Source organism: Homarus americanus, unplaced genomic scaffold, assembly GCF_018991925.1.
Source record: "Homarus americanus isolate GMGI-L3 unplaced genomic scaffold, GMGI_Hamer_2.0 scaffold29048, whole genome shotgun sequence".
Lineage (NCBI taxonomy): Eukaryota > Metazoa > Arthropoda > Malacostraca > Decapoda > Nephropidae > Homarus > Homarus americanus.
Window position 1 is genome coordinate 167,103 of NW_024752739.1, and position 16,182 is coordinate 183,284.

The window sequence follows — 16,182 nt, forward strand, 5'->3', positions numbered from 1 at the left end:
GTGCATGGGAGTTACCACATAGCAGGGGTAGACTACATTTTTTTTTCCATTTATTTATTTGTTTATTTTTTTTACTGTGTTACATGCACACACAATCTTGCAAAAAAATGTGCAAAACTATAAGTTTTATAAGGTGAAAAACAATGGGAATAAACATTTCTTCCCTGCACTGGAGTTTTCACACGAAGTGGGGGAGGGTGGGAGTAGAGTGAGGGTTGTCAGCTTTCCCCTGTCTTGTCCCATGTGCATGTTCACTACTGCCTGAGAACCTAGCCCTCTTTTCCCATTGAATCAAAGTATCCACATTCATAAATTCTGTATCCATGACGGTTTCCAGGAATATAATCCTCACAAATGCGGAGGGCTTATTGTATTATCCTGGTCACTTTTTTAATTGGTTATGAGTTATTGACAAATGTGTTTGTTTTCAGTTTATTATGTGGATTTATTTCCCAAGTGTGAATTTCAGGTTTCATATAAGTGAATATAAATTTTTATATTTTCATCTTTTGAATACAGTGGTCCCTCGGTTAACGAAAGCCTCGGTTAACGAAATTTCGGTTAACAAATTACCTTCCATAAGAATCTTTATTTCGGTTAACGAAGAAAATTTCGGTCAACGAAATTCTTACGAAAATGTTTCGACATGCTTTGGCTTTCTCACCAGCTGGAAGATTAGTCTGCCAATACAGAAACCAGTTCTAGGGCTTACACTCGTTAAAATTGGAGTAAATATCAAGAAGGTTGTACTATTCAATAATTTTCCAAGTTTTATATTAAAATTTTTAGTAATTTTAACAATTTTTTAACATAATTGCACTGTAGGGAACTAGTTTTTGGTGCACCCATCAGCCACTTCACTCACCCACCAAGGCCTCAGTTTGTATCTCTGTTCAGTGGAGGAAACATCTTGCTTGTGGATCTCTTGAACACAGAGTATTTTTACAGTACAATTCTTGGTCATTCTGAAATTTATTTAACATATTTATTATATATAGTGCAGTGCAGTGTTGATTTAAAGAAATTAATCTTGAATTACACCTAGTGAACTTAAAATTTTATGGGTGAAATGATGGCATCAAGCATGGGGTGATTTCTCTTCCACTCCCACTTCCTTCTCTTCTCCCTTCTCCTCCACCCCCACTTCTAATTCCTATCATCATCATCAACCAGGAGCCTTCTACATACACACCTCAAAGTAAGTGTACTTTACTGCACTTTTTTTTTTTACTTTGTATGTAATTTTCGATGAGCTGGAACCAATTACCCAATACAGTATCCCATTGAAACAATGGTTTCGGTTAACGAACGACCTTCTGGAACGAATTGTGTTCGTTAACCGAGGGACCACTGAATGTTTATTTGTTTGATTTTATGTACATTATTTATCTTTCTTTTCGTTTTTTCTTTCTTTTTTTTTTTTTTTTTAGATCTCTATGACACTGCCTGGGAAAGTATCACCAATAACCTGCCCCATTAATGGCATTCAAGCTCTGAAGGTGAGAAAATACATAGCACATGTTAGAATGAGTTGGAAAGATAGGGAATGGTTTTTGGTGAGTGTCGTGTACCCCCTGTAATTGTAATGTTATCGAGATTATTCGTTATTGTCACGAATTAGGTATTTCCTATGATAGGTGAAAGTAAGAGTGGCAAAAGAGACAAAATTTTTTGAACTGTGATAAAAGATATACCTGTACCTGAATGGGAAGTGATATCCAGTATTACTAACTTAGTGATGAAGCTTGAAATAGTAAGTAATAGGAAAAAGTTATTAGTTTATATACTGGTAATTAGAAAAAGGTAGACAGAGAAAAAGCACATGTTATTGCCGGTGAACACGGAAATAAATAAATGGAATTATCATATATTACAGTACTACCGTAACTGGAAATTACACGCGTACTATTTAAAATAGCTAAGGGAAAGTAAGTAATAATTCCATTGACAGATGCATGGTGAGAGGAAACTGTATAACAGAAGACAAAGATGAGGGCTTATAGGGAATTAGTAGCCCAAACAATATTGTACAGATGTGAAGCATAGATTCAGGATGCAAGATAGAAATTATGTGCTTGAAAACAATATGTTGGGTGGTTAAGATGCAGCGAATTAGAACATTGCTATCAGGAGGAGATATTGAGGTTTCAGCATTGTAGGACAAAGTTACAGTAGAATATATATCAGTAGAATGAATTTGAAAGATTTGTGAAAAGCATGTACAGTACGTACAGTATAATTTAGAGATGGAGATTAGGATAAAGAAAGTGAATGGAAAAAATGGAAGAATGAAATGAGAGAGTTACTGGATGTCTCAGGAAGTGGCTCATAGGTTTAGTTTTAGTTTAACAAATTTATTGACAAAGCTTGGAGTACAGTTTGCCTATTCTGAGTAATTCAGTCAGGTCTTGACACTGAGGGTGGTATCACTTCTCACTGCCATGCAGGACAGAGGTTCATACACAAAGAAATACATCATATTCATTAACAGGTTATGTTTAGTGGTCACTGGGAGATTAGTGATAGCAGTCTTATAGGTTACAGTCAACCCTCACATTACGCGGTCCCGCATTCCGCGGTTCACCGTTAACGCGGTGCCCTGCCGGAACCTAACATGCTCACATTCCGCGGTCGTGAACCCCATTACGCGGAGAGCGGCTGGCAAGCCGCGCCATTTTTGGATCCAAACCTCCCGCCATCCGCCATGTTGTGTAAGAGGCGCGAAAATGGTGCGCACAAGGTCGCCCAGTCATCAAAACATTACCAGTTCTTCACCCGCCACCCACTACAGCCGGCCCAAGTCAGTGATAGTGATAATTATAGTGAGGATATGGACTTATATGAACTTTGGGGGGTTTGACAAAGAGGCCCTGCAAGCCTCTGTGGTGGATAGTGATACAATTGATACAAGTGATACAGGTGAGGGCCAATAATCTGCCCTCTGCCTCGGAACCAACCGCCCATCCCCGTGTGCCCAGCCATCTTTTCTACTAATGTAAGTGTTAAAAAACCTAATATTATTGATATTTCTCTTAATTATTAATTGTGTGTGCATGCCATCATAAAGTTAAGATAATATTTTTACTACAACATAGTTGTGTGTCGTCAAAAAGTGGAGTTTGGGGATCGGCCTGGACTCCATTTCAATTAATCCCATATGTTATGTTGTTCACTTTACGCGTTCCTCACTTTCCGCGGTACCCTCCGGGTTACATTAACCGCGTAATGTGAGACCCAACTGTACTTACTTCTTCCCATCTGTCTTAAAATGGGAATTCATACTTCAAACTTTAATTTAGAAATGGCCATGAACACGTCACTTGGTTTCCCCTCCCTCCCACCTTTGTGGGATTCCTTATCAGCTGAAAAATGCACATCAGAGTATGAAATCACTTTTTATGGCTGTTCAGGTTTCCAAGTTGCAATTGAACCTACCAAGTATGTAGTTTCTCCCAATGAACTTGAATTATTACTTATTTTATACAACCATTGAGCAATATGTGTGAAGCTTTCATTCAACCTTGGTTTAGAGGGCAAGGAGCTGTTCTGTAGCCATTTACAGTACTTTTGTTCATATCATAAGAGCCTGCCACAAGACAAGTCAGAGCTCCCTGTGCATAGTAGGCTTTTCCTAGTAGTGCTCAAATTAACAGAATATCATCTCATACCCTCAGGTATAAAATGGCGTTTACAGTAATTGCTTTAATATATTGTATTTCTTATTTTTCAGGGATACTTGATAATGGAATTACAGTTCTTATACAAAGAGAGACTGCTGCAGTCACAGAAAATTAATCTGCAAAAGCCATCACTCTCTAAGGAATTTTATCCACACAATTACCTTACTAATAGTCGAATGATATAAAATTATATTCATTATATGGTTATGTAAACAGTAATATCTATGACCAATGGATTGTACTGAGTGGCCTGCAGGAAAGTCCATCCATTAATTGCTCTCTCATTAACCATGTCAAAAAGGCATATGGTTTATTGCTAAATACAGTACAGTAGCTATTACCTCTCTATACTGAAATAATTGGTGAGGAGCCAGTTAGGTAAAGAAAAGTTTTCGGTATTATATGAATCCTGTATTTCTAGTCCAGATAAATTGCCATAATACTGGATTTTATTGTTATATTAATGTAGTTTGGTAACTAAATATCACACATACAGTTCATCAAGAAATACAGTAACACAAAAATATTATCCAAGAAGTAATTATATTTTACATACACAGCTCCTTCCCTTGCTGGTCAGCTGTACATCTATGTTAACAGATCACCAAGAATTTAATACATGATATGGCATGATAACTTACCTTGGGTTTAGTGGGGTTTGATAACTTATCTTGGGTTATGTGGGTTTTTTTTATTATACTGTACCTGTATTATTATGACGTGTCCTCCTAATATTACTTATTAAGCAATTATTAGATGTTTTAATTGCCTGTATGTTGGCCTGGTGAATTGGCTAGGAATTAACATACCTAGGTAGCATTGCTGATCGTTGCATTCGAGCTATATCACAAAAACTTTTTTTTAGAAAAAAAAACGGCTTTTTTATTAAACTACCACCAAGTGAGCCAAAATAATATGGGAATCGTGGTGAAATTACATACTGTAGTTGTATGTTATATTTTATATATTTCTAAGTCACATTAGTCGACCCTCGTTAAAACGGACTAATAGGGGGGGAAGGGTGTCCGTTTTAGCTGATTGTCCGAATTAACCGATTTAGGGGTTAATATTGCATTATACAGCTATGTGTATGTTTATTTGAGTGCCCCATCATAGGAGTCCGTTTTCTCTCACTTCAGGACGCCTGAGTCGTCCGTTTTCTCTTAATCTTAGAATGCACCAGGGACTTTGTTATTTCTTAGTTGTGACAGAATTTGAAATTGCAACTGGGACAATCCCAGAACCAGAAATTTGATATGGACAGTTCAGATTTCGTCCGATTTATCCAAAATCCGGATTAAAGGGGTCCGAATTAACGAGGGTCGACTGTAGAGCAAAGATTCCCAAACCGGGGGGCAGAGGTTGGTACAGTAGGGGGTGGGGGGCAATGTGAAAAACTTATAGCTATGAAGCTAATGTCTTTTTCTTTATCAAAAAATTTTCAATATATTTGTGTAACAATAATTTTTTAGTAGTACAGTATACTGTACAGTATTTCAATCTTCCCCATATGCACGAGATACATGGATAAAATAATTACGAGTTAGTTGATCTTGATAATAATATAAATACTGTCCCAGGACAAGGTGTAAAGTTGTTTAAAAGTTTGGTCAAGAGAAAAAGTTTTGGAACCACTGCATTATAGCATTGTATCATAATACTGTACTGTACTATATTTGAATACAGTATTTGAGATATTTGAAGAGGGGTTCAGTAGAGGATTTGGTATATAAAATATAATTTGGTAACTCAAGACTATATTAAAAACTAAATATCGTACATAATACACACAAAAAAGTAACATATAAATTGTGAACAAAAATTAGTTCTATACTGTAGTACTGTTTATGTAATCATAAACAGCTCCCTCCCTGGCTGGTCAGTTGGCTAGTCATTTGGGGTTAAGTATAGGATCTTTTTGGAGGGGGAAAACTGATTAATTTACAATAATATTTTTTCAGCCCAGCACCAAATGAACCTAAATAATATGGGAATTACTGAATGGTGAAATTGCATATTGTTGTTTTAAAGGGGTTGTGGGACCGGAAGGAGAAATTTTCCTCTCAGTCCAGCCAGCAACCCACCTTTCCTACCTACTCACCCACACTGAATTAACTTCTCACTCCCTATCTTTCTTATTTTATAGTTTTATATTATTATTTCTTTATTTTTAAATCACAGTAGATCATTGTACATTATTACAGTACAGGGGGTCCTCGGGTTAAAAACGGGTTCCTTTCGTGAGGACGTTCTTAAATCGGATTTGTACGTAAGTCGGAACACATGATATGACACAGTAAAAAAGTGTTGCACAGGGAGGTCTGCTGACCTTCGTAATGATCCATACATCACCTGAAGTGTTCATGTTCAGTTATACCATCAACTACTGCATATATATACGGCAGGATATGTCGTTAGCAACAGATATGTAAGGACACCCTCAGGCAAGGACAGCAGGGCTACCACCATAATACAGGACCAATACGCATATTCCACTGTCCCTTATCTGTGGTGTCATATTGTTTCGCACATAATCCATGCGGTACTTTTTTTTTTTACTGTGTGTACATACCATACTTACTGAACAATGTTTAAAATCCCACTATATCATAGTCTAAGTCCTAAAGTCACTTAATTTAAGAGAAAAGAAGAAATAGATTGACAAAATACAGTAAATGAAAGTAAAAAATAAGTCATCAGTTCAATAAAATACTGTAAATTTCAAGTTTAACCCCGTTGTATCGGCGGGCGTTCGTAGGTTGGGGACCCTGTACAGCGTGGTCTCAGAGTACGTGAGGGTTACATTCCTGGGATCCCCATGTAAGTGCAAATTTGGGTCCCCTGTATGTATACATGTAACCCCTTTTTTATATTAAGGTAACTGAAGCACAACTTCAGAGTTGGATATGCCACCCCATAGTAAGTCCAATATCTTGACATTTTCTTCCAAAGTTCATACAGTACAGTACTGTATATGCTTTTATTTTTTCTCACTCACCACCACAAGTACAGTACTGCCAATGATTTTTCTCTTAGTGCCAGTAAAGAAAAACTTTACCAGCACAAATGCCTAGGAGATATACATGGAACCAGTGCGAGAGAGAGGACGCCAGCATTATGTTAAGGTTATTTTCAACTCATGATTTTAGGTAGATATGCGTAATTTTCTTAAATTTTTTACTTTGTTACATGCGCACACAATACAGAATGTGTAAAAAGAAAAATAATCATCATAAGGTCAAAAACATAACGGGAATAAACATTTTTTGTGTGCCAGAATTAGCACACAGAGCGGGGTAGGGGAGGAATCGCGTGGGATCTCAGCAGTTCGCTGTCTCGTGTGTAGTAAAATGGTTGCCAAATGCCGATTCAGTATTTTTATTTTATTTTATTTATTAGTACTGTATAATATTATTTATATTTATTCCTCACATTTACTGATACAGTATACGGGCATACCTCGATAACTGACGCATATAGAGACCTTGATAAGTCGTTGGTTAGTGAATCAGCGATTATCGAAGCAATTAATCCTATAAGAATATAACAAATTCAGAAGGTTGGGAACCGGCCACACTAAGTTAGAAATAACAAAAACAAGTCTTTACCAATCTTTGCTGGTCCATCATCACTTTTATTACACCTTATCATATCACATGAAGCTGCTCCTAGCATAAGAGGAACGATCACTGGGACGTTTAGGCATGATTGCATAACACGAAGTCGGAAATAACTAAAAAACACGAAGTTGAAGACATGTGATAAGTGTAAGCAAGTGCAGATAAGTGGGAATGAGTCAGAAGCAGCACGCAGAATTCTCTTGTGTCAAGAATTTGCGCCATGCCACCGCCCGCCAAATTAAAAGAGCTCTGCCGCTCCTCTCACGATCATCAGATCTCTATGGTATCAACGAAAGTTCGGGGTATGCCTGTATATTATTTTGTGTGCAGTTGCCAGCAAAAGTCCTCCCACAGTTAACTAATGTATGGGCTTTCCAAAAATCACAAACATGCATGACTTGAACTAGCTAATTTCCTGAAATACTGATTCAACTGTAGCCCCTAAAAAGATGGTACTCAAAGGTGTCATTTGTCAGTCAGGTGAGAGCATTTTCATCCAACGCCCTAACATGTATGTGCCCTGTGACCTGCTGCTGTGGTGACAGATTGGGTAACAGTCAGGGATGTTCTCATGGATGGGCACCAGAGGGCCGTGCCCCCCCCCCCCTCCTTTTTTAATGGTGCCTCCCCTCCAGTTTTCATTAGTTCTTTATACACCTGTACCAGTATCTATTTGCAGTTATGTGTAAGAGGTATGATATATTTTAATTAAATGCAATGCACGATTATTCAGGCTTTGTTCTAAGGAGAGAGTTGTGGGGTATGTGTTGTTTGGCGGCGCTGGTTGACCTAGACCACGAGGCATACACTGGGGAATTGGTGGGGTCGGCTACTCAGCGACAAACAGCGTTTGTAGGGGAGAAAACCACTACAGAGTCTTTCATTTGACTGGCATGATGTAAATATGCAACTACAATATAATTATGACCACCGAATTCCAGGATTGTGGGCCTTAAAAAAGAAAACTGTACATGTACAGTATCCTCGTTAATATATGTTATATATCTGCCTGTCTTCCATAAGGATCTTCAATTCGGTTAACGAACAAAAATTCGGTTAACGAATTTCTTATGAACCGACCTCAACATGTTTTCGCTTGCACTGGCCGGGCAACCAGCTTTAGTATCAGTCCGCCAATACATTAATCGGTTCTAGGGCTTTAATTCCTAACTATTTTAGTAAATATCAAGAAGTTTATACTATTCAATAATTTTAAAAGTTGAATATTCAATTTTTTAGTCATTTTAACAATTATTGAACATAATTGAAGGTAAAGTGACGAGTTTAATGCGCGGCATCCAGCCTCTTAACACAGCAAACAGGCGTTAGTCTCTCTCTGTTTTCACTGGAGGTAACATCTTGCTTGAGACTCTCTTCAACTAAACGCTTTTTTTCTGTGTTTCCAAGCAAATTATTGGTCACTTTGAAATATGTTTTACATATTGACAATATATAATGCAGTGTAGTGTTGATTTAAAGAAAATAATCATGAAATACACCAAGAGAACTAAAATTTTATGGGTGAAATGGTGCCATGGGGTGACTTCTCTTCCACCCCAATGCAGCTCGTTAGCCGTTTGAACAGTCGGTCATTCTCTTTATGCATGTTGGCAGTACATTACTGAGCATAACTGGCTCCTGTCAGTATTGGAATCATGTTTTATTGATACTGTATATGTGAAAAGGTTTACTCATTTATACTAAGCGATGTGAGGAATAAAAGTTATTAAACATAATTATGTTGGCAAGTACTCAGAACTTCTCGTCAACAAATTGCAATGCTCCCAGGGAATTAAAGCGTTAGAAAAGTAATAGTAATCTTTAGATATCAGATATTGGGAGTGTAGTTACATGTGCATCAACAATTAATTACTTATAATTAACCTTAATAGTACAGTAATACAGTACTGTACAGTATATGGTATTCTGTACAGTATACTGTATTTATTATGAATAGAATATGAAAACAATACAGTAGAGCAAAAACAAAATCACCTTCTTTTAATGGATACACAGTGCATACATTGTTTAATGTAGATGGAATGGTTTTTATTGAAGCACCTGCTCAGCCATACGAGGACTGTCCAAAAAGAAACCGAACTTTTTAAAAAACAAATTTATTGCTTTACTTACAACTTAATCAGACTTGTCTCCTTCAAAGTACTCCCCTCCACTGTTGATACACCGCTCCCAACGTTTTTTTCCAGTTCTGGAACGCTTTTTGCGGGATGGTGTGCAGGTCTCGTAGCAAATTTTCTTCTATCTCTCCTATCGTTTGAAATCGGCGACCTTTCAGGGTGGATTTCAACTTTAGGAAAAAAAAAGTCCGCAGGGGCCAAATTCGGAGAGTAGGGCGGCTGGGGGACAATAGTCGTCTCGTGCTTCGCCAAAAAGTCACGGATAAGGAGCGATGCGTGAGCAGGTGCATTGTCATGGTGCAGCATCCAGGTCTTGTTTGTCCACGCCTCAGGTCTCTTCCTTCGCACTGCCTCCCTCAAACGCTTCAGGACCTCCAAGTAAAACTCTATATTGACTGTCTGACCTCGTGGAACAAACTCTTGATGAACGATGCCCTTCCAATCAAAAAAGACGATCAACATCACCTCCACATTTGAGCGACTCTGACGTCCAGATTTGGGATCGTCTTCGGTGGATGTTCTTCCCCTTTTGAAACGCTGGTACCACACGTGACATTGTGTACGGCTCAAACATTCCTCCCCATAAGCCCGTTGCAACATTTGAAAAGTCTCCTTAAAAGTTTTCCCAATTTGAAACAGAATTTCACGCAAATACGTTGCTCTTCAAGATCCTTTATTGTTCAACTTGTAACAAATCACCAAGTGCACTAAACACACGTTCACTCTAGCACATGTAACTCGATGACTAATTGATGTGGCTAGTGTTAGACTAAAGGTTAAGGTCACCGCTACACAGTGCTCCCATCGCAAGCATACTGCGCCGGCTCGTTGGCGCGCTATTTAAAAAGTTCGGTTTTTATGGACAGACCTCGTACATACTATTTAAAGAAGAGAAGACTGCTTCAATCTTAAAGGGAGGGAAAGATAGGCTAACCCACTTCTGCTATGTGGTATTCCTGAGGGTGAATTGATGTGTAAAGCTTTTCTTGTGCATCTTTTCCAGAGTACCAGTCTTTAAAAGGTTTTCTGGCAATGAAATAAAAAGGTTTGGCTAATGGCAAAACATTTTTGAAGACGGATTTTTCATTGTTTCTTCTTCAAGATGCAGTGATTCTGTCTTGAGTCAGTATATAACATTACTTTTGGGGACTTTTTCCCCCTTGATTATTACCCAGGACACCATTTGCACCTGAATGACAGCACCCCTATGTTAGCATGATAGAAACACCATCCAAAACCTCCTTTATCCAACCAGTGGATCAGGGTGACATGCAATGTTGAAGATTTATCATGTGATGAGAACACTTACATAGTTACTAGATGCTAATGAGGGATCGAACTTCATACTCTACTGTACTGATTCATAGTTTTTGGCATGATTACAACATCCTTCACACAATAAACAATATCAAGAGTGCTTTGTATGATTTTACAAAAAACAAAATATGGTGTTTGGAAGGTCCGGTTGATGGGGCATGTCCATGACTTTCAACCTAAGCTTAAATGTTGGGTTCAAGGATTTACTAGAAAATTATGCCATTGAGCTCCTTAAGTTATTTGGAGAGGAAATGTTTATGCAGAATTTAGTGGAGATAACAGAGACAGAGAGAGCAAGAGGATGATGTTACAGAAATTGAACTGTGCTAGCTGACCATGGTAGTAACTTAATCACATCTTAACACTTGCTGACCAGCTGGTCCAGGAAGTTAATAAATGTGTATCCAAACCTGGGACGAAGGTTACAGTTTTTGAGGATATCTACAGAAACAAAGAGCACAAGGCAAGGAAGTCCGCCTTAACTCAGTTTACAAGGTTTCCCTCCCAGTACCAAGTGGCCGCAGCAGCTCCACCACATCAGCTAATGCACCAGCCCATTCCCTGACTTGTTTGCCACACCAGTACCTTCGACAGCCCATTGGTGCTAAACATTGCCATTAGAGCAGCCATCATCTCCACTTGATGTGATGTGCATTAATTGATGACTACCTAGACAACCTGTAGTCCTCCACAATTCAACCCACAATACTATATCATAGTGTGTATATATGAAGCTTTTAATTGGTTAGTAACTGTTCTATTCATGTTATATTATAAAGTAGTTTTATATTTCTTAATTATACTACAGTACATTGTATGACTATTTTGTTTGTTTCATAGGAAGACTGAGCATTTGACAGCTGTCAGCCGTCGGTGAACTTGAGGAGGGGGGAGCTAAAGGGAGGGGGGATGTTTGAGGTGAGCGTTTGTCAGATTAATGGCAAGACTATCATCTATAGGAATTTTCTTAGCCTTAATCTCAAATTTCCTTGTGATATAACGTTACTTTAGTTTTATTATTATTATTATTGTGTCTTTATGACACGACTTAGTGTCAAGGACCTTACTTTAAAGCCCACGATTCGGCTGCATTCCCACACAGGCCTCAGTACCTGGTGTGTGGGTGGCTTGTGGGTGAGGGAGGAATAATGATGCTAACTTCCTCATTTTATTCTCAAGAAGAAATTTCCCCCTTTACTCAGATAACTTCCTTTCGAATCACATCACCTACTAGATGTAATCTCAGTGAAGTAAGAAATGTGTCCGTAGGGAGATGTATTGTGGGGTACGGGTTATGTTGGGTTCACACTCAGGATGGGATGGAGAAAGGAAACTCACAATGTGCTCTCTGTATACATTTTGTATTGGATGTACAATGCAGCTTGGTGCTGGGAAGGCAGCATGGTTACAAGTGTTGAATAGAGAGAGCTGGTTGGTGAGGGTGCTCAGAGGAGGACAGCTTGTGGGTCGCCATGCTCGCCGGCGGGAGCGAGGGCCACCAGGCAGCGGCGGAGGAGGTGGTGTTGCTTGCTGCGGCTGTAGCTAGGAGAAGGGATAGGCAGCTTGAAGGGCGGCATAGTCGCCGGCGAGAGCGAGGGCCGCCAGGCAGGAGTGGAGGATGAGGTGTTTCTTGCTGCGGCTGTTGGTAGAAAAAGAGAGAGGTAGGTCACCACGAGGTCAGGTCTTATATAGCGGAGGTAGGCGTGGCTTAATAGTTGACCTCCGTCATGTAAGGCGGCGCTGGTTGACCTACAGTAGACCACGAGGCATACACTGGGGAATTCGCGGGGTCGGCTACTCAACGACAAGCGTTTGTAGGGGAGGAATCCACTACAGTATTACAGTACTGTTCTCGTTTTTGTCTGAACTTATCATTAGAAACAAAAATCGAATTGTCTTCGACTATAAATTGACCCAGAACCTTCCCTAATGAAACTCAGATACTCACTGACTCAGTGCCCTGTGTACTGCTCAAGGAGCTTTTGTCCTAGGGGCTTTTGTCCTAGGGGGCTTTTGTCCTAGGGGCTTTTGTCCTAGGGGGCTTTTGCCGTAAAGGACTTTTGTCCTAGGGGGCTTTTGCCCTTAGGGACTTTTGTCCTAGGGGGTGGGTCTCCATATTAACTTACGGTGCCTCTGAAAGCGAGCGTACAGTGGGGTATGCTATAACGAACGGATCCTACTACGAATATTCCTATAACGAACGGTTTTACCTATAAAATTGAGAATGCTATAACGAACGCAACTCCTACAACGAACGCGGATGAATACCGGACTATTTCGCCTGGCGCATGAATATTGTTGTACCGCGACCCACAACAAGAGCGTCAGGCGCCATCTTTGTCTCATTGTGTAGCCAGTGCACCACTGTTATTGTTGAAATTTCGTCTTTTGATGTGGAAATTCGCGTTATTTGTATAACTATTTTGTGATACAAGTATACAATTGTAACAATGAGTCGTCCAAAGCGAGTGAGAAAGCTAATAACCCTTGAAACTAAGAAAGAAATTATAAAGAAACGTGAGAATGGAAGAAGCATTGCGAAACTTAGTGATGAATATGGGATGGCTAAATCGACTATATGTACGATTTTGAAGAATAAAGAGGAGTTAAAAACTGTGCAAGTGGCTAAGGGAATCTTTAGACTTTGCAAAGCAAGGTGTAATGTTATTGAAGAGATGGAAAATTCACTCTTAGTGTGGATAAAGGAGAAAGAAATGGCAGGTGGTAACATTAGTGAAGCTATAATTTGTGAGAAGGCTAAACAATTGTTTGAGGACCTTAAAGCCAAGACTCCCAGTGGAAGTGATAGTGATGTGCCAGTGTTTAGGGGTACCTGCATGCTGAATAACACTAAGGTAAGATAAAGTACCGTATTTTTTACATTTTCCACAGAATTTTTTCAGTGTTAAGCGGTTGTATTTGGGGGCCTGGAACAGATTAATCCTATAACGAACGAATGCTATAACGAACGAGATTCTGGAACCAATTACGTTCGTTATAGCATACCCCACTGTATAGCAATACATCCTAACCATGTGACGCATAAATGGACACACGCACACATAACGCATACTAAATAATCAATAATAATAATAATAATAATAAACGGTTTATTAATAGAGTTGCAGCCGGTGGCTGAAAATATACAGACTTACATTTGATATAAACATAATGATATAATATGCATTGAATACATTTACAGGGCTGTACAGTACATAAATCAGGAGTTGTTTATTATTTTAACAATAGATGGGATGGTGCTGTTCTTATATCTATCAGTGCGGGCTCTTATGGGCTGTATTTTGTTGTAGTGGCGGACTGCGCGAGTTGGGTGGGGGGCTGCAGGTGGCAGGAGGTGGCGATGACGAGGGTGGTGCAGTAGTCCACTGCCAAACCTTTCCAGTGTTTGGTGGTGGAGGTCACTGAGGGATGGTATTTCCAGGGTGGAGAGAGCGTTGGTGTAGCCGGAGTATTCTGCGCCGAGCATGATTCTGCAGGCCCTTTTCTGTACCTTCTCTAGCTGACATTGTTGGATGGAGTCGAGAGAAGATGACCAGGCTGGTGACGCATATGTAAGTTTGGGGAGAATAAAGGTGTTGTAGATGGTCCTCAGCTCTGGCGTGGGTGTCCCAAGTGACCTAAGTCGTCGTAGCATGTAGAGACGGTGCGAGGCTGCCTTGACTGTGTTATTTACATGGGCTTTCCAGTCAAGTTTGTTGTCTATAGTTACACCCAGGAGTTTGGCAGACTGCACCAGCTGGAGAGGATGGGCACCCACTGTGACTGCTGGGGCTTGCACTGGAGTGGTGCCGGTATTGATGTGCATGACTACGGTTTTGGTGTGGTTGATGGTGACCTTGTTCTCCGTAGTCCATGCCTGTAGCCTGTCCAGGGTGCCTTGTAGCGATGAGTAGTCTGGTGCAGTGTTGTCCACTGAAACCCCTACAGTGCAGTCATCCACGTACTTCCGCCTGTGAGGAGTGTCCGATAGAGCTTCGTTGATCAGGATGAGGAAGCACAGTGGTCCCATCTTGGTCCCCTGGGGAACACCGCAGGTGAGGTGTTGGAATGTAGAGACCAAGCCCTGATGCCTCACTGCCTGGCAACGTCCACTCAAGAAATCAGTGAGCCATGAGACCAGGTTGGTGGGCAGCCCTAGTGCAATAGCCTTGTTGATAACAGTGCAGTGATCAACAAGGTCAAAGGCTTTCCTGAAGTCCACAAGGGCAACGGCCAGTGATGTCTTACGTTTCTGCAAGTTTTTGTGCAGAAAATCCAGAAAGCTCACCAAGCAGTGTGATGTAGAGGAGATCCTCATATTGCCAAATTGCTGTGGATCAATTGACTGATAGATACTGGCAAATGCCCACTCAAAAACAAAGTCCTCACAAAGTAGACTGGGTATGGGGGTAATGGCAACTGGCCTGAGGTCGTTAGGGGACTGTGGGGTGGTGACCTTGGGGATAGGGGTGACAAATGCGGTTTTCCATTCATTAGGGCATTTGCTTTGTCTGAAGGATGCATTAATAACGGAACAGAGGGGGTGGCAAGTACGACTGCAAACTCCTTGTATATTTTGATTGGGAGGTCAATTGGGGTCGTGGAGCGTTTGGATTTAAATTTCAGGAATTTGTTGGCGATTTCATATGGTTGAACACTGGGAGGGGGGAGGGGGAAGGTAAGTAAGCTGGGAGGAGAGTGAGGTCAAGACTGGGTAAGGTATGACATATGGTAGCAAAATGGTTATTAATTATCTCGGCTGCCTCCTCACTCGGTAAATACCTCCATAATTACGTGTGCACTCACAGTGCATCGATAGTTTTTCCCTAATAATGTAAAGAAAGCAATGTTAATGCCAATATATTCCTGTTACCTCTATGCAGCAATCATCGCCCACGAATTATATCTTCCCGATTACTATGAAATCTACCTTCCCACACCCTTGTTCCCACCGGGCACGCACGTTTAGTTTGAGTTATTTATTATGGATACGGGGATGTCGTAATAATTATAATTTATGCCTTATAAGGCATTGGTTCAGGAACATGTTATTGTGATGTTATTTTACAATACAATACGTTGGCATTGATAGGATAAGACGTTAAATTCACTTTCAGATAACATAAGATTATGAGCTGCTGATAGCGAGGTATTATTGACAGGGGCTTGGAGAGTGTGAGACTGTGAGGTATGCTGTATACTGGCGCCGGGGAGAGACCGGGGTGGGGGAGGTGGCGGTCTGGGTAGTTTAAGGGCTGTTCCCTGTAAATAGTACCCGCTGTTTTATTTTCTTATGGTGCAAAAGTACATGCATGGTGATGTCACTTGATGAAGTTATTATATAGTAACTAATATGGATGCTTTGTATTACGCAGCAACTGTCTGCAAGTGCTAATAGGCAGACATTCTACATAACACTCGTGTTGA

General features: G+C 40.2%; 1 protein-coding gene across 5 annotated transcripts in view; it reads left to right on the forward strand.

Moving 5' to 3' along the window:
• Positions 1–4,430, forward strand: part of LOC121855183 — a 46,224-nt gene extending 41,794 nt beyond the window's left edge. For 2 of the 5 annotated variants that reach the window (XR_006086730.1, XR_006086731.1), the window contains exons 17-18: positions 1,431–1,499; positions 3,731–3,746. Coding sequence is in view for 1 of the 5 variants with exons in the window: in XM_042350051.1 (XP_042205985.1) it covers positions 1,431–1,499; positions 3,731–3,865 (204 nt within the window). In the remaining 4 variants the exon portion in view is untranslated. Of the gene's footprint in view, positions 1–1,430; positions 1,500–3,730 lie in introns of those variants that run through there. The other 3 variants (XR_006086732.1, XM_042350051.1, XM_042350052.1) reach the window with 3 other exon arrangements.
• Positions 4,431–16,182: the final 11,752 nt, after the last annotated feature.